Source organism: Heloderma suspectum, chromosome 1 (assembly GCF_057233095.1).
Source record: "Heloderma suspectum isolate Gila_16-S chromosome 1, 16-S_ref, whole genome shotgun sequence".
In the NCBI taxonomy this organism is placed as follows: Eukaryota; Metazoa; Chordata; class Lepidosauria; order Squamata; family Helodermatidae; genus Heloderma; species Heloderma suspectum.
Genome location: NC_139458.1, coordinates 318,452,306 through 318,473,514, shown reverse-complemented (window position 1 = coordinate 318,473,514; position 21,209 = coordinate 318,452,306). Strand labels below are relative to the sequence as shown.

The 21,209-nt window shown below is 39.9% G+C and overlaps 1 protein-coding gene across 5 annotated transcripts in view; it reads left to right on the top strand.

The window, feature by feature from the left end:
* HACE1 (HECT domain and ankyrin repeat containing E3 ubiquitin protein ligase 1) overlaps window positions 1-21,209 on the top strand; it is a 57,796-nt gene that overhangs the window by 12,869 nt on the left and 23,718 nt on the right. For 2 of the 5 annotated variants that reach the window (XM_084827188.1, XM_084827192.1), the window contains exons 8-19: window positions 1,718-1,814; window positions 2,956-3,057; window positions 3,559-3,665; window positions 4,562-4,808; window positions 8,678-9,015; window positions 10,228-10,296; window positions 12,822-12,909; window positions 16,338-16,449; window positions 16,536-16,633; window positions 17,776-17,863; window positions 20,052-20,201; window positions 20,893-21,089. In XM_084827188.1, the coding sequence (XP_084683314.1) occupies window positions 1,718-1,814; window positions 2,956-3,057; window positions 3,559-3,665; window positions 4,562-4,808; window positions 8,678-9,015; window positions 10,228-10,296; window positions 12,822-12,909; window positions 16,338-16,449; window positions 16,536-16,633; window positions 17,776-17,863; window positions 20,052-20,201; window positions 20,893-21,089 (1,693 nt within the window). The remainder of the gene's footprint in view (window positions 1-1,717; window positions 1,815-2,955; window positions 3,058-3,558; window positions 3,666-4,561; window positions 4,809-8,677; window positions 9,016-10,227; window positions 10,297-12,821; window positions 12,910-16,337; window positions 16,450-16,535; window positions 16,634-17,775; window positions 17,864-20,051; window positions 20,202-20,892; window positions 21,090-21,209) is intronic. The other 3 variants (XM_084827191.1, XM_084827189.1, XM_084827190.1) reach the window with 3 other exon arrangements.

The window sequence follows — 21,209 nt, the reverse complement described above, 5'->3', positions numbered from 1 at the left end:
GAAACTGAAATGTGGCCTTTCCTGGCTGAAACTTAATTTTTATTTGATGCTATAAACAGAAAGTGTAACAAGGAACCTTCAACAGGATTGAGGATTTGTAAACACTGGAAATGTTGAATTAGCAAAGCAAGTACTTCAGTGGATATCTGTGCTCATTTAGTATTTTTCATTAAACTCTCTTCAAATGCCCAAAGGGGTGTGTGGGTGGCTTTCTTTCCAGCAATCAAAAGTACTAGTATTCCAATAATGCCATATCCATGACATCTTGAAGACTTCTTTTTAAAAAAATCTTTTTTACAACTTGAGTTTTTATAATTGAGGTTAGTGCAAAATGACTTTTATTTCGTGTAGACAAGTTACTTTACAATAACAATAGTCTTTATCTGTGAAAGCTAGACAAAACTTATAAACAGTTTGCTTCTGTCTGCTGATCCAAATATTGCCTGCTGTGGTAGGGGTTTGTTTCTGGGTTTTATTTGTCAGATTTGTATTCCATTCTTCCTCCGAGGAGTTTAGATCAATGTACATAGATTCATTCTTCATGATAGCTTTGTGAGTTGAACTATGTTGAGGGAATCTGGCCCAGACAAGCCAATGGTGTGGTCACTACACAATGCTGCCTCTCTTTGGAGTATATATACAGGTACACAAGGCAGTGTGTTTTATAAGGACTCATCTGCATGGCACACATTTCTGGTTAAATATGGTTTAATGACCAAGAATTAAAAAAGTTTGTTGTTTAGGCTTTCCCCAATAAAATACACTTCCTTATGTATGCATACATGCATGCTTTCTCACATTCCTTCACTTCTCTGCCAATGGAGGTGTGATGGAACCCAGACCAAAGTCAGGATGGATAGCCAATTAGTAAGGCTGATAGGGTTATGCAGTGGCCTGATAGAAATGGTGAGAGAGTCTCTTTTGATCAGTGCTGAGGTTTCTTACCTATGATGAAAGATGTGCTAATTATGCAAGTCATAAAACTGGAAGAAGGAAATCTGTTCTTGTTTGAATCTAAGTCACTTCTTTCCTCTGCTTTTACTTGTAATTGCATTAAACATGATAAATTTCTTCTTGCATATCTCCCCACTTAAGTAGTGGTGAGAACAGTTTTATAGTGCACCAATTTCCAGACGGGTAGCTATGTTTTTGTTGTAGCAAAACCAAGGAAGACTCTTGTGGCACCTGAAAGGCTAACAAATTTATTATGGCATAAGCTTTTGTGAAGTGGATGAAAGTATGCCATAGTAAATTTAAGCTTTTGTCATAATAAATTTGTTAGTATTTAAGGTGCCTCAAAACTTTTTATTTTATAATGCAGTAACCTCAGCACAATTTAGTTGTCCTATGACTTAAACAACAATGGGAATAGAGTAGACACCCTCTTCAAGGCTACTTCACACATTCTACAGAAGTAGCAAGAGAGGAAGCATGACTGAGCTATGCTTCAAGATTTTGCACAAAGCAGATAGAAGAACATGCTTTTACTGTATTGGTTACGAAGCATGATCTACTTCATGTCAGATTTGGAAGTGTGGAAAAAGAGCATGAGTCATGCACCCTTCCCATCTTCCTACTTCTGTGTTAAGAACACCCTAAGGGACAACTTGTTCTGTTTATAAAGAACAACTTGTTCTGTTTATGGATTCCGGAAGGAGTTGGCTGATGGCAGAACATGTACTGAACAGGTCTTATAACCACTCTGTATTCCATATAGCCATGGCCAAAGAGACACTGCACAAATCCTTCTGATGAGAGGAGCCAAATATTTGCCAGACAAAAATGGAGTCACTCCACTTGATCTCTGTGTACAGGTACAAACTGGCTTCAGTTTTACATGTGTTGCTTAAAAGTGCTGTCTAGTGTGATTATCATCTTTGCCCATCTGACTGAAGGTGTCATCTTCCATCGTATGCAGGTGCTGGTGGAAGATACATGAGTGACTATTGTATCCTCTTTCTGTGCATCTCCTCTGCTTTCGCATTTGCCCAGACAAAATGTGTGGTGTTTCTGATGCAAGGACACTGCATTGTACCACAGGAAGATGCATGACTTCTTCTCTCCTATGTTAGTTCGAAAGCATGGAAAAGAGTGTTCGGTATCACTTCTGTATCATCTGTTACGGTTTCGCTGTAATATACAAAGCCACAATTAGATGAAAGGCCTCTGGACAGGGGCTTTTATCTTCTGGGCACCTAGAATATTACTGAATCTGAAAAATCTTAAATTTGTATGGTAGCAAGTCTTAGAACTTGGATCTGTACAGTTGTAGATAAATGTTAATTGTACATACTGTTCTGCCTTCAATTATATTTCACCTAATCCTAGTCTGTGAAAGAAATTATTACATGTAGACCAGCATTTTTTTTTTTTAACCTATGTTCAAGCCACTAATGCATCAGCTAATTTTAAAATGCCATGCTGGGGGTGAAGTTCAATGCACTTACGTTAACTAAACTTTTCACAATAGTGCAAGCATAAGGTTCAGATTCAAAGCCAGATCACATAAGTACCAGAGCAAATTACCCACAGTGGGTCCTGCCTCCCCTCTCCTGTGTGAAATACTTTATTCTGGGCCTCCGTATTCTCTTTTACAAATGAATTTATCTAAATTTAAGAATTGTAAAAGGAGACTTCAAATTTTACTTTGAGATCTGAGCTAGAGCATTAATTTACATAGAGCATTAATTTACATGTTAATGAGTCCCATTGATGACTTTAGCCCTACTCAGGCATTCCATTTTTGTTTTTACTGAACATGCAAGGTGAAGACGTGCTCTGGCTTTTCTCCTTCCTTGTGCATTGCTGTTGCCCTCAATGCATGGAGGCCAGTTGTCTGAAGAGCAGAGCCTCCCGTATCCATGGAGGCTGTCCACATGAGCCAGAATGCTCTCAGTAAACCATTTTTGATAAGTTTAGAATGGCTGCTCACATAAAAAATACTCTCCTTTTCAGGGTGGCTATGGAGAGACTTGTGAAGTTCTAATACAGCATCATCCTAGACTTTTCCAAACAATTATTCAAATGACACAAAATGAAGATCTCAGAGAAAATATGGTAAGTTATTTTCTTATTAAATGTTAATAATAAACCTCAAAACCAGTGCTTTCCTTACGAACAGATGTGTTTCTTCTTCCACAAATCTCTGAAGTGGACCATGTTTATAGCTTGACCCTCTGCATGTTTACCTGGAAGTAAGTCACAATGACTTAGACCCAACTAAGGATGCAGTGTTTGTAGCTTTAGGCTGGACTGGAACTTGGGAGATCCAGGTTCTAGTCCCTACTCAGCCAGGAGCTCATTTGGTGACTTTGGGCCAGTCACTGACTCTCAGCCTAACCTATTTCACAGGGTTGTTGTGAGGATAAAATGGAGAGGAGAGTCACGTAATCCACCTTGCGTTCATTGTGAGGACAAAGGCAGGATATAAATGTAATAACAGTTTTAAAAAATCTGGTGAAAGCCTTACTTGTGTTAAATATTGTTAGTCATGAGTTTAACATTTTATATTTGTATGTGGTGTGGTCAAAATTTGGTAACTGCCTTTTCTCTGTTTAGTTGCGGCAAGTCCTAGAACACTTATCTCAGCAGAATGAAAACCAGTACCTTAAAATCTTGACTAGTCTTGCTGAGGTGGCTACAACAAATGGTCATAAACTGCTCAGGTAACTGAGACATCACCACAGATATTTGTTCTTTAGGTTTCCTTTGTTCTTGTTGATTTTCTCTTGGAATAGAAACCTGCCATCAAAATAAACTTGCTCTAAAATAAATTTGAAGGTAGCTAGCTAAGATGGCAAGACTTCCCCCCTTAACTCTATGTGAAAGAGAGACTGCTACAGTTGCCGGAAGAAACAAAGTTGAGCTAAATGAGTTGAATATGCAATTATATTGGTAGCATTGATTTATTGGTGTGCAGAATCTGAGACCTGGGGCCAAATCCAGCCTGCCTGGGATCCTGATCCAGCCTTCTAGGGGTTTCCCAGATGACCATACCCCCTTCGCCTAGTGCCACCACCCCTTTCTTCTGACCACTGATTGTATGGTACTTTCCTGATTTTTATGCAGTTTCCACTCATTCTAACATGTTGAAAAGACTCTCCTAAGGTTACTAGCAGTAAGAGCTTTAAGCTAAAATATGCTGATATTTTTGGCCCCATCCCTTTTGCCTTTGACCCCACCCACCACTGGAATGTGACCTCCAAGGGCTTCTCTGAAATGGAATCCATCCCTTGGGCTGAAAGAGGTTCAACACCCCTGATGTGCACAGTTACATGACATATTCTCTGCCCATCCCCATCATTTGTAAGGGGAACAGGGCATAGCAGTTGATTGGGTGGCCTGCACCCATGGTCTAAATTATCTGCTGGAAAGTGTGCAATTCAGTGGTAAGATGACAAAAATGGATGTCTGGGCTATGGCCAGCTGAACAGCACAGATCCATCAGAGAATGGACTGTATGGATCTTTGGTTTAAAAAAATCAAAATCTGCATAAATTGAAACCCAGGCCATAGGATAGTCTCCTGCTACATTAACCATTTAATGTTCTGTACCTTCCAGCTTATCAAGTAATTATGAAGCTCAAATGAAGAGTCTCTTGAGGATCATAAGGATTTTTTGTCATGTCTTTCGCCTTGGCCCATCCACTCCCAATAATGGAAATGACATGGGGTACAATGGAAATAAAACTCCAAGAAGTCAAGTGTTCAAGGTCAGAAAAGTAATTGACGTAATTAGGAAGATAGACCTTAAAGAGATGAATCTCACAAAGCATGCATTCATTAATCAGGCATCTCATGAGGAGGACGTAAGTTTGGTTGATACCCCTTTTAAGTTGGGACCATCTTTTTATCCCTCTCTTTATAATCAATTCTAACATAAGATTACCTATCTTTCAAAATGTTTTTCTTTTATTTCTCAAGTTCATCCTGTCTAGTATGAAGATGAGTTGTTAAAGACTGCGTACCCAAGTCTTCTATTAATTTCATCACTTCTACCTAACTATAGCTGGCACGATAGCTATATTTTTGGAAATATTGTGAGAATTCTGTGTCCTTGATTTTCAGGAAAACTCCTATGTTGGGCTTACAGAGACTGAGATAGTGGCCTGGTTTACACATATGGTGAGCCAGAATTGCTGTGAATTCTGGCTTACTGTTTATGAGCAGTGTATTCATGTTTGTTGCCTGATTGTTCCCACTTGGCTCCTTCTTCCAGCTGCAGTCACTAAACAAACCAGGAAACCTCCAGTGCTGGTTTGTTCAACATTGCATCCAAGTAATTGTTGGTCTCCTAACAAGCCAGGAATCAGAAGCCAAGAACAAACCCTGGCTTCAGGTTCTGGCTTGTAAAGAGAGCAACAAGCCAGGAATTCCTGTTTAGACATAATGCTAAACAAACCAGCACTGGAGTTTTCCTGGGTTTTTTTTGTCACTCCTGGTGGCAGGAGGAACCAAGCAGCAAGCGATTGGGTAGCATGCTGGTTGTTACCAATAAGCCAGAATTCACAACAACTCTGGCATATTGTTAGGAGTGAACAAGCACACTGGGTCTATTGGGGATGAAACCTTGGTGCCAAGCTCTTGGCCTTTCTAGTTATGGATCGTTCTCTCCCTTTTGAACAAAATGTTCTCATACATGTGTGTGCATGCATACACATGCGCGCACACACATGCATAATGGCATGAGAACTGCTTCTTGATGCAGTCTCATGCTGCTGGAAAGTGTGAAGTTATCACAACTGCATGGGTGGGACAGACATGTGTCTTAATACCTAAAAGGATTCAGATACTTTACCACTGTTGGCTATGTTGTAAATCAACCCTCTTTTGCCCATTTCTTCTGTTACATTTAATGACACATAATAATGTACAACTATGGCAACCATAACAATCCTTCATACAACCATTATGATTGCGTATCGTATGGTATTATTATAGGATATAATAATACCCACTGTTGCCTACTAAAGTGGCTATTAGAGTCTCCTGACTCTAAAATGAATTGCCAAATTTGACAATGTAGACTGGAGGGTTTTTTTAATTACCCTCTATCAAGGCTTGTTATGCCAAACAACTGTTTATGTCCGGTTAGTCTTTTATAGGAGAAATAAAGCTTGTCATCAAGTCAGCAAGGTTGCGTAATACCTTGAAATATTGGAGTGATATAATATTTCGCTTATACTGATTTCATTTAGAGTGATTTCTAGACCAGATAATAGAAACCCCATTTGAGGTAGACTGCAGTATCCATCCTCATAATAGTTGTTGCTTCTTGAGTGCCTAAGAGCCTAGGAACTGTGAAAAACAAATCTAAAATAAAAAGTCCTTGTTTATAATATATATTTAAAAAATCCTCAGCTAGGGCGAGAGAAAGGAAAAGAGAAACAGGAGAGGTTACACTGCACAAAATCAAAGCTTGGTTTTAAAAAATACGGAAAAACAAGAGCATCATGAGACATCTTCAAAAGATATAGCAGACTGTATTGAATAGATATCTGACAGAGCACTTTTGAGACAGGCAGTCTTCCATTGGGCATGGCTACCTAAGGGCGCAATGTCCTTGAATGGTACAATCACTTACATGGGCGTATTTTTCAACCATTGGCTGTGGTTGCAGTATACTGCTCCTATAGTCATCATTTAGTAATCTTCATACAGCTAGCCCGGTTGACTTTGGTTCCACTAGCTTTGACGATATTTAACTGTTGCATTTCATTTCAATTTTAAATGATTTCCTCAGGCTAAGTTTAGAAATGCCAATGGAATTTCCCACTTTGAGGCATAATTATGGTTCCGAGTAATACACAGTACACTGTTAGATTTCTTTGGCTCATTATGATGATGATATTTGGTATTTTTACAACGTCTTTGATTAAATAAAAGTTGTTTATAGTCTTTTTCACATTTTCCTCCAATACAAGGTCATAATTACTCTTATATGCCAAATGGGAAGATGAGTTTCAGAGTGTTTGACTTGTCAGAGATCACAAATTTGTGTCATGGTGGTGTATTAATGGAAAATATAGAGTTATCTCTCCTATAAATGGGATATGGAAAATAGCTTTTCTGACCAGCCATTAAATAACTCAGATTTAGCATTGCTATTGTCAAGATTATATTCTTGTAGAAATCGCTGCAAAAAATGGTAGGCATTCACACTGTATTGAAATGTATCTTGTTTCTGTGAGTTTCGTTGAGTGTGTACAGTTAAATGTTTTGTTCTGATTATCCAAAGTTGTGTTGTTTTACAGGTACTTAAGTATGACACTGAAAAAATGTTGCTGAACAACTTTTTTTTAGGTGGCTAAACTTACTAGAGATTCCATCAGTGCTTGACCATTCTTGACCATTTAGACCATTCTCATTTTGTTCTTAGTCATTTGTCATGGCACTACTATTCCTATGTATTGAGTGATTTTTCTGCCTGTTATCTTTTTAAGACCTAAAAGACTTGTCAGCTAGCTTGCTATATTCTTAGTGTGATGATGCAAGCAAGGATTTAGTCGGATGTCTTGCATCCCTAGCCAGTGAAGACTGAAGGTCTTCCTAAATTATTTACACATGTCTAGAAAACGTTCGTAGGCTGATAATGGATGGCGTTAAACATCTATGCAGTGCTGGAACAAATAGATGAAACTGGCAGGTATGTAACTGGCAGCTGAGGAACCACCGGGGGCTCCTGCACAATTCCTGTGGTCATATCTGACCACTTTGGCGTTATGAAGTTGCATAGTTCTGATTTCTCTAGCTGCTTCTCCTACCCATCTCTAGACCATAGGGCCAATTGTTAAGAGATGAAAGGGAAGGAGATTTGTTATTCAGCAGTATTCTTTATGGTAACTAAGAAGCAAAAGTAAATTCTGACTTACATGGCTTGTGGAAACTAAACTGAAGAGAAGGATTTGAATTTTGTTCACGAACAAATTGCTAAAAAATTTGAGGTATATAATAGTTATGCATGTTCCATATTTAATTGGCAGCTTGCTTACTTCATCACTTCCTTTAAAATAACCTCTTCTGAAATTTTGATCTGGCATTCTTGATGTGAAACCTCAAACCTATTCGCAGAAGGAAAGGGAAATCTTGGATACTCTACCTGCTAAATGCTAGGAGCTGAAGCTTGTGCTGTGGGACACTGCAGTACAAAGTTACAGTCACTCTTTTTCTTGTGCTAACTTAAAGTGCTGCTCCTTGGCCCATCCCTTAACCGTTCTGTAGCACTACACTTTTTAATACAAAAAATGGAGTAGAGCAGTGGGAGAGTCAATAACTAGAACCTGGGTGCCTTATAGTGCAAGCGGGGGTTCTCCTAAAACACTGTAGCACCATGGCCCTAGAGCGAAGGACTTGATTTATATATCTTTGGGGGCCACTGCAGCCCTTTTCTTCTGTGGGTGTCTGCATAGTAACTTTTAAGAACAAAATGAAATTAAAATTTGGCACAACTGCTCTGTCAGCATTCCTGTGTTTATGCTTTTAATCAAATAGGCTGTTTTCATGTATAACTGTATGTGCTAGAGGGAATGGGAAATAGGAGAAAAGGCCTATCTTGTTTCATTTAGATAACATTAGAATTGTAATAATTTCAATCTTGTCATCTATAAATACATCTAATAGTTTGCTACATCTTCAGCTAAGGATCCCCCCCCTTCTTTGTTTTTCTTGTGCTTTGCAGCCTCTGGAATTACTCTGGCACTCATTAGATGAATGGTTAGCTTTAATATCAGCAGAACTGATGAAAAACAAACAGAGCTCTGCCAATATCACTTCCATTTTACTGAAGCAAAAAGCACCCAGTCAACAAGATGGCACTCCTACACATATATTTGACGTTGTTCCATCTGAGAAGAGCAGAACACTATCTTCAGACACAGGGGACTCTAAAATGTATGAAGTTGGCAGCACACAGGAAACTTATGCAGATTGTCAGGATGTTATTTCTGTGACGGCAAACCGGTTGAGTGCTGTCATTCAAGCATTTTATATGTGTTGTTCCTGTCAGATGCCTCAGGGGTAAGGTGGATCTAACTTTTTGACCCTTTCATTTCTGCCTTCCAGATCATTCTTACACACACACACACACACACACACATATATATATAATTTGGCAACAGTGCGGATGAGCATTTAAAATCCATGTTTGCTAATGGGTTGTATTCATATCCAGTATTTATATATATTTTGAAATGGCAGTCTTCGAGAGCAATCATACTAATAAAGCAACAAATCAAGAAGATGATTTTGTCTTAGAATAAGTATGTACAATGGGAATGAAAGTTTCGTCTTTGAAAAGCCTCTAGCTAAATCTTCCTGACGAGATAGTGTGGTATACGTAGCAATATTGCCATCATAAATTACATAGCATATGGCTTCTTTCAGTAGATTGCTTTGGCTAGTGGGTGGTATAGAAATAAATAAAATATGCTGTCAGTCACAAAGTTTTAAATTTGTGCTTTCCTTTAAAACAAAACAAAAGGGAACACTGCTGTAAACTTGCAAGCTGTGTACTAAGGGAAACTGATACTGAGGATGCCCAGTAAGCAGGGTACAGCAGTAATTCTATAGGCACCGGACTGGCCCATGGTCTGGTGCCTGTTCAACTTATAACTTGCATTATATTGTTGCACGTGGTTGAGCGTTGCTCAGTTTCCATACTTGAGTGCTATTGCAGTCCTTTGCAACCTCTACATTGTGATGTTTGATCATGCACACACATTTTTTGGTATCCTATTTTAGGCACTAGGGCCAGTATCCAATGGTGACCGCCTGCGAGTGGCCAGCCCAGCCTGTTCCGTTGTCTAGGTGGCACCCACTGGTTGTGTAATGGAGATTTAGTGCTTCCGGGGACAACCTACAACTAGTGGAAATGCTCATTTCTGTAAAGGGATAGGTCAGCGGAGCTCACGCGAGGGAGCTCTGCTGACTTGCTTTATTCCAGAAATGAGCATTTCCGCTCATTTCGGGGCTTGCCCCTAGAAGTGCTAAATCTCCATTGCGCAAGCAGTGGGTGCCACCTACGTGATGGAATTGGCAGGGCTGTCCACTCACGGAATGGAAGTAGTGGTAGGCCTACACTAAGCGCAGATCATTTAATCTGGAGTGTTTTTAATGAAGCTACTCCAGTGTAAATTTTTGGGGTTGCCTCCTAGGAAAGAGAACACCAGTAGTGAGCTATTGCCTTTAGATTTGCAGACCTCGTTAATCTGACTGAATGTTTTATTGCAGAATGACATCTCCTCGCTTCATAGAGTTTGTCTGCAAACACGACAATGTTCTTAAATGCTTTGTTAACCGGTATGTCACTGGAAATTAACATATTTTACGTAATGTTTCTTGTTAACACTGTTAACTTCAGTGTGTGGTGTCAGATGAAGCAGCTATCTAGCCAGTAAACTTATCTGAGGCTTAATTGGATATAACAGTTGAAATTAATGGCAAGTGTTCACAGGCATCTAGCTAAGAATGTATGTAAGGTTAGGGAGAGTGTGCTTAAACTTGTAGCTGCCCACGTCAGACTTCATGCCATATCAAAATCACCTACCTGTACATACAGATCATATTTGGAGATGGGTAGTGATGGGGAAAAGGCCTTCTCAGTGGTGGTGTCCCACTTGTGGAATGCTCTCATCAGGGAATCTTGGCTGGTGCCTACTCTGATACCTTCTTTCAGGCAAATACCTTCTAACTTACTTGTATTTATTCTGTTTTATGTTGGTTGTAACTGCAGTCTTTTGATTTCATGGTTATATATTTTGTGTATTATTTTATTTGGGTAAACCTGAAAATATTTTTATTAGAGGAGGAGCATATAAACTCATAAAATAGGTTAAGAAAGTAAATCTTTAAGAAAACAAACTATGGTTTGACATGGATGTCTTAATTGACAAACATGGTTTGTGACTCACTGGAAAATTAAAATTGTACCGTGGTTCATGACAAACTATAGTCTAGCTTGAGGTCTGACTTGAGAAATCGTAATTCCAGTGATCACTCCACTTCTAGCAATTGCATCATGGAAGCAGAAGTGAACTTATTAAGCAAAATGCTGAATGGACAGAAAACAAAAGCAGGCAAGCAGTTCTAAACTAAGTTATATGTCTGAAAGTTCAACCCTCTTTTCGATTCTAAACCAGCCTTTCCCAACCTACTGCCCTCCATGTGTTTTGACCTACAATTACAAGAATTTCTGACCATTTGTTATGCTGGCTACAGCTGATGGGAGTTAAAGTCCAAAACATCTGGAGGGCACCAGGTTGGTGAAGCCTGTTCTAAACTATGGTTAGCACAAACCATGGCTTGGCATGATATCTAAACTGATCCTTTGTGCTTTCACAAAGGTGTCTTTGAGTAAATTCTGGAATTCAAAGCCCTCTTTCATCCAGAAGAGTCTTGTCACCCTTTAAAAAAAATTGTTCCATGTTCAGTAAAGTATGGCCTAATTTAGGGTTAGGCAACCTGGTGCCTTCCAGATGTTTTGGACTACAATTCCCATTGGCCATGATGGCTGGACCTTCTGGGAGTTGGAGTGCAAAACATCTGGAGGGCACCAGGTTGCCTATCTCTGGCCTAAGCTATCTGTTAATGGTTTTTCAGTGGGTAAAAATAAAAAGTAAAAACCTTTTTATTTCATCTGGCTCTTAATGGTGGTTAAGTCTGATGTTGAAGTTCTGTCATCTCTATCCCCGCTAGTTTCGTTAAAATGTCTAAACTTGTTTTAGTGATTGTTATTTTTATTTTAGTGTACAGTTGTACACCAGTTTCGGTGTCCTTGTTAAACAAAAGGGGGGTGAGTGTCAGGTGCCCAGCCAATGGCTTACTTTGTAGTCAAGCTGTCAAGCTGTGTTTCCAGTCAGTTACTTTTATTAAGCAAACTACAAGCAGGCCTTGCTTCAGGCTACAGACAGCATCCTTATGCAGCAATTGACAGCAAGTGTTCCTAGCAGGCTTTATATAATACAGTAGCCTTCAGGTAACTGCCTGGGTTACCATGAATGAGAGTTGCTACTAAACTGCCGCTGCTGCTACAGACCCCCTTCTCAGACCCAGTGGCCTACTGGATCCCGCCCTCAAGGTGGATCTTTCCATGGGGTTTCCCCCCTTGCTTGTGTTGCTCCTCCCTTTTCATCTGATGTCTCACCCTGGGGTCTCTTATTCCCACCCCTTCCTCCTCTTGTTAGGAGCCTGCATTCCCACGGGTTCAGGGGAGGTTCCGGCCAGCCTGTCATCCAGCTGCTTAGACTGCAGCTGGGCTTTGCCCTCTTTGGCACTGATATTCTCACTGGGCCACCCTGGCTGCAACCTTGATGCCTCAACAGCTCCTTCCACCTCTCTGACTCAGAATTAGCTCCCATGTCTTCTTGGGGCACATCTGCAGAGGTGCTGGGCCTAATCCCTACAGTTAGAAGTACTCTTATTAATAAAATAAACTTGACATGATGTATAAAATGCCATACATCACATTCCCCTGCTATTTCGTACATTATAGCCCAGCATATGGCAGCTCTGAATGTGGGAGCCATCGTGTTTGGAGTACGCATACCAACATTAGCGGTCATATCTGTTTTGTTGTTGTTGGATATATCTTGTTATATTTGAACAGCTACTTATATTCAGCAAACCATATAATGTGGTCAAAACACTTCATTCTCTTTGTATGATACTACTTCATTTGTGAGATGTTACCCCTTTGAAAATAGAGGAGTCAATACATGTGATACTTGCACATCCTATTTGTATACAAGATTCAAAGTTTGGTCATGTATACTGCCTGAATCAAACAGTGTGTTTGTAATTTAATCTTGCATTGTATTTCCTTCCAGAAATCCAAAAATTATATTTGATCACTTCCACTTTCTTCTTGAATGTCCCGAGCTTATGTCCAGATTCATGCACATCATAAAAGCACAGGTGAGTGTTGAAAACCTACTCGAATGTTTGATATATTGACCTGGTTCAGACGACATGACAGCCCACTGTGGATTAATTACACTTCAGGGTGCTGTGGCATGTGCTGTCTGTTCTTATGAATATGCAACCCCTGGCTGGGGGTCCCCATGGCTTGTTGTGTCATCCAAACCCAAAGGACTCCTGCTGCCTCAGTCCCTGGCTGGGGCTTGCATATTCATAAGGGTGGACAGTACATGCCATGATGCCCCAAGGATTAATGAACCCACAATGGGCTGTCATGTCATGTGAACTGGCCCAATATGTGGCTCAAGCATACACTATTTCTAAAGTATATATTTAAGTTTCATAGGCTTCCTAGAAATAATTAGAATACATAATGGAGTTTGCTAAAACAAGTATGTTACAGAAACCTTTGCGTCAAGTTTGCAAATTATGGTCCTTGTCATAATTTAGATTTATTTGTTCACCTAGTCCACTGTCCAATATACCCATGACTAAGTGGGGATTTCAGCTAAAATCTCTAATCCTGAATATAGCACTCTCTTTGTATTGGACCATGCTTGGTTGTGCCTGGTGGCCTGTGCTCCATGGGTTGAATCCAGGATCTGCCTTCTGTAGATGGAAGGGGTCCGCTCATAGAAGGTGCCTCCACCTGGTTTTTTGGAACCCCTTCCTCCTGCATCACAGCTCACCCATTCATCCAAGTTCCCTGATGCTCTGTGTAGCATTTTTAGGGGGCTGGAGGGGAAGCTGTGGGGAGGAAGTCAGCTTTCCCTAATCTAGTTGCATGCATGTAAATCTGGATCCAACACCATGAGTAAGCATGGCTGTTCTCTATCTGTATTATTCAAAAGTTTGTGATTTCTCTCACACCATATTGCTCTCCTCTGCTAAATACTATCTAAGCAATATGGAATCATAGTGTAAAAGACACAAAAACTTAATTCACTGACAGTCAAGACAAAGCTCTTAACAATTGTCTCATTATATGAACTTTGAAATCTTTGAGCACTTTGGGCTTATTTTAAAGTCTGAGTTACTGGTGTGCCTGTGGTCATAAGTGTATGTGTGCTGAAATTTAATGCATGTTCATGTACATGAAGACAGCTGGTGGACTGATATGTCATTCATGGAGGCCCCTCAAAACTTTAACAAATAAACTCCTCTTCCTCACCTATGTAACTTCAAACTCTTTTTTAAGAGGTGTCTGTAAAATGCTCCATATCTTAAATGCCTGTGACCATAACTCTAGGAGAACTTAAAAATAATAAGCACTCATTTATCTGTGTCAGATATATTTTGGCCTGATGTGACTTTCTCTCTAGGAGGTCTTAATTTAATATAAACATATCCATCACTCATACATAATGCTGTCTCTGACAATATTGTCTTATCTCTTAAATCAATAGATTTGAGGCCAAAGCAGTATAGTGTAATCCACTCTTCTATGTGTTAATGGTATGCTAAATCACTTGTCATGATGTTTCATTCTTTGGTCTCTGATTACTTGCCTGATGTATTGGGATGTTATCCCTCAAGTCATTAAAATCCTACTGCATATGTGTAAAATTCATTCATGGTGAAGTGAGTGTGGTACTATCATTGCAGGTTTGGATGCATATCAGACCACACTCAAATGTGCACCAGGGCCCCTTGATCAAAATGACTATTTACTGCAGTGTAGACCTTGGCTAACTATAGACAAAATAGCCTTAGAAGATCTTATAAATGGTCTCTTGATTAAAACAGCTAAGTGAAGTGTGAAGGTAGACACATAACTTGTTTTTCTCCTGTTCTATCTCTTCCAAAGGGAGAATCTTTTCTCATATAACTCCATTGTTTGTAAGATAAGAGGGGATCAAAGAATAGGGTTGTATTGTATAAAACTCAGAAGTAAACTAAATGCAGTCGTTCTTGTTTTCTAATTCAGTAATACTTGACCTAGACTCATTGTTTGTCTTATCAGTGGTATATTGTAAATGTAAATACATTCTAGAAAACATGTATGCTTGGTCTTGCTTTTTCTCAAATAATTTTGAGGAGTGCATACACTTTTGGGTTAGTGCACAGTGGTAGAGTCCTACACTGGTTTGGTGCAAATATAATGTTTATAAGCTTTCTCAATCTTTCTTCCCTTTGATTTGTTCCATATATCACATCTTTCTTTCAAAGACCAGAAGGCACCCTTTTGCTACCCCCCCTTTGATATTTCCAACAACCCTGTGAGGTAGGTTAGACTGAGATATAGATCTGGTTTCCACAGCACAGCCAGGTCATTGTGGGTTGTTTCATCCATGATGAGCTGTAGTGTATGCCAGCTGTTTCCGGCTGCTGTGTCAGGATTGGGCCCAACCTCCCTGTTGAGTCTGAAGATTCAGATTCAGAGGTGGGGCTAGGAGAAGAACAACTGGGACAGAGGGCAGGGGAGGAAATTCCCCATGACTCCAGGAACCAGAAAAGAACCTTCCCAAGGGCATATCGGTCAGGAGGCTTAGGGACAGATACTACCTTCCCTCCCCCCATGGAAAATCAGCCTCTTTCAGAGGGAGAGGAAGGACATGAATTGGCAGGCAGAGTCTGCCATTGATCCATGAGGGCAGACGTTATGAGAGGAGGGAGGCGCTCTGCTAGTCTGGCTACCACCCCTCCCAGAGGCAAGGAAGAGAGGACCCACCCTGAAAGAGGGGCTCAAAGCCATTCCAGTACTGTGTAGTAGCGCAGAGTTTGTTTAGCAGCAGCAATCTTCCCTACTGAAGTTTTTCTATCAGCTTAACTACTTAGACCCTGAGGGCAGCCCCTAGCCTTTACTGACTCTAATGGTTTGAAGAGCAGCTGTTAGCTCAGTAAAAGAGTGTGGATTGTAAATGGAGTCTCTGACTGTTTTACTGCTCAGCAGGAGGGCCTGGAAACAGAAGTGCAGTTTTGAATATGTAACCACCTGTGGGGGCATTCGGGAATTGTGGCATGTCATGCGAACATGGCCATTGTTGTTGAATGCTCAAAAAACCCAGAATGGTTGGGTTTACATGACATGCCACAACCCTGATCGCCCCAATCGGCAGTTACATATTCAAAACGGCAGGTGCACGCACCTGGCACGTGCTGTGGCTCATTGTCGGTTAAATAACCCACGCTGAGCCTGCCGTGTCATGTGAACCGGCCCATAGTGACTGACCCAAGGCCATACATTGACAGTGATTTTAAATCTGTGATCTCCTCAGTCCGAATCTGGCACGGATCGCTAGACCCCACTGGCTCTGAATGTACTGAATGAATGTACTCTTTCCTTTACCTTTCTCACTTTAACCATGGTGTAATCTTTCACGTGTATTCATGCTAGCCCTGAACTGAATTTGCAAACACATTTCAAACCTGGCTCATAATACATATGACACAGTTGGTCTTGTGTACGTTTTCCCTCCCCTTAGCCTTTTAAAGATCGCTGTGAATGGTTTTATGAGCACTTGCATTCAGGACAGCCGGACTCGGACATGGTTCATAGGCCGGTCAATGAAAATGACATTCTCTTGGTCCACAGAGGTAAGGAACTTCACCTGATCCATTCTTTTCACATGAAGCTCTTCAGTGTTGACAAACTTAAGAAATTAATTGGTTTTCATGTTTAGATTCTATTTTTAGGAGCAGCTGTGAAGTTGTGTCTAAAGCAAATTGTGCAAAGCTGAAACAGGGAATTGCTGTGCGTTTCCATGGTGAAGAAGGCATGGTGAGTAATTACATATTGCCTAATGTGTAAAACGTAGTTTTATGAGATGCATATAAAAATAGTCTCTGTAGGACAGAAGTTCTGAAACTGTCATAGCAAGCCTCTCTAAACTTACAACTCCCTTGTTAAAACAGCTTCACTGGCTTCCAGTCTGTTTCCGGGCACAATTCAAAGTGCTGGCTATGACCTATAAAGCCCTATACGGCTCTGGTCCAGGTTATCTGAAAGACCGTATCCTCCCTTATGAACCTGCCCGTGTCCTGAGATCTTCTGGGGAGGCCTTTCTCCCAGTCCCACCTCTGTCACTGGCACGTTTGGTGGGAACTTGGGAAAAGGCCTTCTCGGTGGCTGCCCCACAGCTGTGGAACACCCTTCCCAGGGAGGCTAGGATGGCTCCCTCCTTGATGTGTTTCCGGAGGCAGACTAAAACATTCTTGTTTCAGCAGGGCTTCGGGACATAGTTGGCACCTGGGGGCAAGCTGCTAAACGTTTTAAAATGCTGTTTTAATGTTTTAATATAATTTTAATTATATTGTTTAATTTATATTTTAACTTTTGTATATTTTTATATGTTTTAATTGTGTATGTTTTAATTTTTGTAAGCCGCCTTGTGTCCCCAGTACTGTGTCCCCAGTACTGGGAAAAAGGCGGGGTATAAATAAGTATAATAAATAATAATAATAATCTGAGAAGAAAAACCTGCCTGGGCCACTTGGCTCCCTCTTATACCAGTTCCTGAGGCAGTTAGACTAAAACAAATGTTTCTGATGGTGGAGACCCACTGCTGGAGCGAAAGGCCTGCGAGACTAGTGTGTCACCTTAAGGCCTTTTGCTGTTGATGATGAGCCTCAGCATTGTTCTTGTCAAAGTGTTCTACTTCACAATGGAGTATTGATATTCTGTTTACTATCCCCAGACAGACAGAAACATGCTGGGCAGAAAAAAGTACTGTGTATAGATAAGGCTTGGGATATGCCTTCTTAGGAAAGATCACCTGACTTCTCATGAAATTTGTTTGTTTTATAATAGGAATTGATATCTATTGTAGTTTACAGTTACCTGCGTAGGACTGAAAAAAAAAAGAATATACAACATGAAATTCTTCAGTTATAGTTTTGTATCTCTTTGCTTTTTGCACCTAGGGTCAAGGTGTGGTACGGGAATGGTTTGATATCCTATCCAATGAGATAGTTAACCCAGACTATGCCCTTTTTACTCAGTCAGCTGATGGTACGTTATCGCCTTTTATCTTATAATAGCTTTGGAATGAATAGTGGTTTTGGAATTAATCTAGAACAGTAAATAGAATCTGTACAAAAAATTACGTTGGCTCTCAAAGTGCAAGTGTGAGCTTTTTAAAAGAGTTCAGTTCCTGGTGCATAAAAGAAAGTGTTCTGAGATTTAAAATTCTGCTGTGCTAGACCTGTATTTTCAAACTATTGCAGGAACTCAATTAGATGTCTGGCCTTTTTTTTTCTTTAAATGGCAAACCACCATCTTATACTGAAAATTGCTGCTTTTATTGCCCTTCAGTTTCAAAACCAAGTTGCCACGCAGCAAGCCCAAAACTCCATTTAGCTCATGGAACTGTCCTGGCCTATGTCTTTTCAGTCTGAAGATGCATGAGAGACCAGCTGTGATTCCCTTATATAAGGCCAGAATACTGAATTTTCCAAAGGAAAAAAAAAAGTTCTTCTCTCACCCATTAGTCTTTTAAACTTTGGGATTGCATAGGAGGAGGCAGGCAAACTGCAGCTGCTTTGCAAGTACTTGGAAGCAGCTTTGAGGTGGAACAATATAATTTATAAACTGAAATTATTAAAAGCCAACAAAGAGTCTTGTGGGACCTTCAAGTCTTGAACTTTCTGATTCTATCACCTGTAGTTTGAACTGAGATTACAGATTTTTATCCCAGTACAGCTGTTAATTAGTTTACCAGTGCCAGGAAGTTTATCAACACTAGTTTGTCTGTTGTCACTGTAATCATTTTGTATACATCTAAGCTTTAACATAATTATCAGTGTCTGTATTTCTTGCATCTCATTTCTCCTGATCTCATTGCTAATATTTTTTTCTTTTCCCTATACTGTTATGTGTGTATGTACCAGCCAACTCAGGATGACATAACATGCTTCTGATGAAGTGGAGTAAATTCCACAAAAGCTTATATAATCCACACAACAAATAAATATAATCCACACAACTAATAAAGTAAGTCTGTTTATTTGTTGTGTGAATTATTGTGGTGAGACTCTTACAGAATGTATTTTTATCCATGAAAGCTTATGCTATAATAAATGGGTTGGTCTTCATTGGTTTTGCTACAGCAGACGAATATAGCTTCCCCTCTGGAAACTATAGAAATCCAGTTATTTTCACATATTACATATTTACACAGCAGTCTTAGGCATGTTTACTTGGAAGTAAGTCCTACTCTGTCCAATAGAGCTTACTCCCAGCTATGTTCTTTTAGAACTGCAGTCTTAATATTTTTTTTGTTCTACTCTGAAAAAGATGTAAACTGTATTAAAAAAAAAGCCATGGAAGGTGATACTCTTTCATTGGGCAGTATCCAATGGGGGTTATGCCCCTACGAATTCCATTGTGCACTACCAATTCCATTCTGCAAGCAGTGCCCACCATTTGTGTAACAGAGATCTAGTGCTTCCGGGAGCAACTGGAAACAACCAGAAACACTCATTTCTGGAATGGAGCAGGTCAGTGGAGCATTTCCGCTCATTTTGGGGCTTCCTCTAGGATGCCTTTAAATCTCTGTTGTGCTAGTGGCAGGTCGCCACAATGTAATGATTGGGACGGCTGCTTGTGGAACTGAATCAGTGAATGCATAACAGAATCAGCGAGGGTGCTGGATACTGCCCATAGTATTCACACATTGTAAGTGGTGCCAGGTTTATTTTCCCCCTATATGGTTTCTGCCATTGCAGTTCCAAGCCAAGAATGTAAACTTTGGAAGTGCCAATCTACCCCTTTATTTCTCTTTCTGCATGTTGGCATTTTTGTGTGTGGATCTGACAAATATTTCAGTAATGTAAACAGAACAGAAAGCAATAGCAAATAATATGAATTAGACATTTGGAAGAGAATTTTGCTTGAGCTATTCTAAAGTCAGATTTTTGAGTGTGAAAATGACAGTATAGAAGTGGAATTAAATGTTAGCAATTAGCATCCTTTTCTTATAATAAAAAGTCTCTTCAGAGGAAGATTCATTTTTATTATAAGTTATACCTCTAAGATGTATTTTGCTTCCTTTTTAACTTCATTTTTTGTGGGAAAATTGGAATATTTGCCACTTTCTATTTTGTTTCTGACACTGAATCACAGAAAAGTTATCGAAGGTTAATGTTCTAAACAGTTTTGAAAGCCAAGAAGTAAAAGATAATATTACTTGTTTTTGTAGGAACAACTTTCCAGCCAAATAGCAACTCTTCTGTAAATCCTGATCACTTGAACTACTTTAGATTTGCTGGACAGATCTTGGGTTTAGCACTGAATCACAGACAGCTGGTCAATATTTACTTCACAAGGTCATTCTACAAACATATCCTTGGTAAGTTTCCATAAAGGCTTTAATCTGTTCTGTTAAGATGTGTAGTATATCATGGGCTCTAGTTCAGAAGTTTATTTGCATTATATTATTTAAATTTGTTTCCTACTCTGTTCCTGAGCAAAGCAGGAACCAAAGCATTATTCAAAAACGAAAAAAAGTTCAGTCTTTCAGTATATCTACAGCGTAACCAAACCTTCTGACACTGCAAGTTAGCGTTAATATAGTGCTTTTACAGAGTGCTTAAAGCATTCACATAGAACACATTCATGTAGATGTTACAGCAACTCTGTAAGGCAGACCAGTATGACTTCGATATTACGGATAGCTGTGGAAGCTGAGAGTGAATGAATTGCTCTAAAGGCCACCCTGACTTGATGGCTTAGCTACGATTTGAAGTGGGGACCTCCCTGTGGGCATAACTCATGTTCGCAACCACAGCATACAAAGCTTTATGAGTGTAGCTTTAGGGTTCTGTAAGACACACATCATTTTGTGGCAATAGAGCACCTCATAACAAATCACTGCTTTCTTGAAAATACATGCTTGTGGGTTGCCATGATAGTTTCCCCCTTCCCCCTGCATTATTTCATTGTATCTGTAGAGGGCAGTCCTTTACTACAAATAAAGCAGAAGGCAAAACAATTCCTGAACTAATATGCGTGAAATATTTTTGTTTCGTTTTTCCTCCAAGGTATTCCTGTAAACTATCAGGATGTGGCATCTATTGATCCAGAGTATGCAAAGAACTTGCAGTGGATTCTAGATAATGATATCAGTGATTTAGGGCTAGAGCTGACCTTCTCAGTTGAGACAGATGTATTTGGAGCAATGGAGGAAGTGCCTTTGAAACCAGGGGGTGCAAGTATAATTGTCACACAGGAAAACAAGGTGAGTCATTTGGAATATATTTGCATGTTATAATTCTGATAACCCCTTCCAACAGAGACCTCTGGCAGTAGCCTTGTTGTCCACAAGGTGAAATGAGACACCAGCAGAACAGGCCCTGGG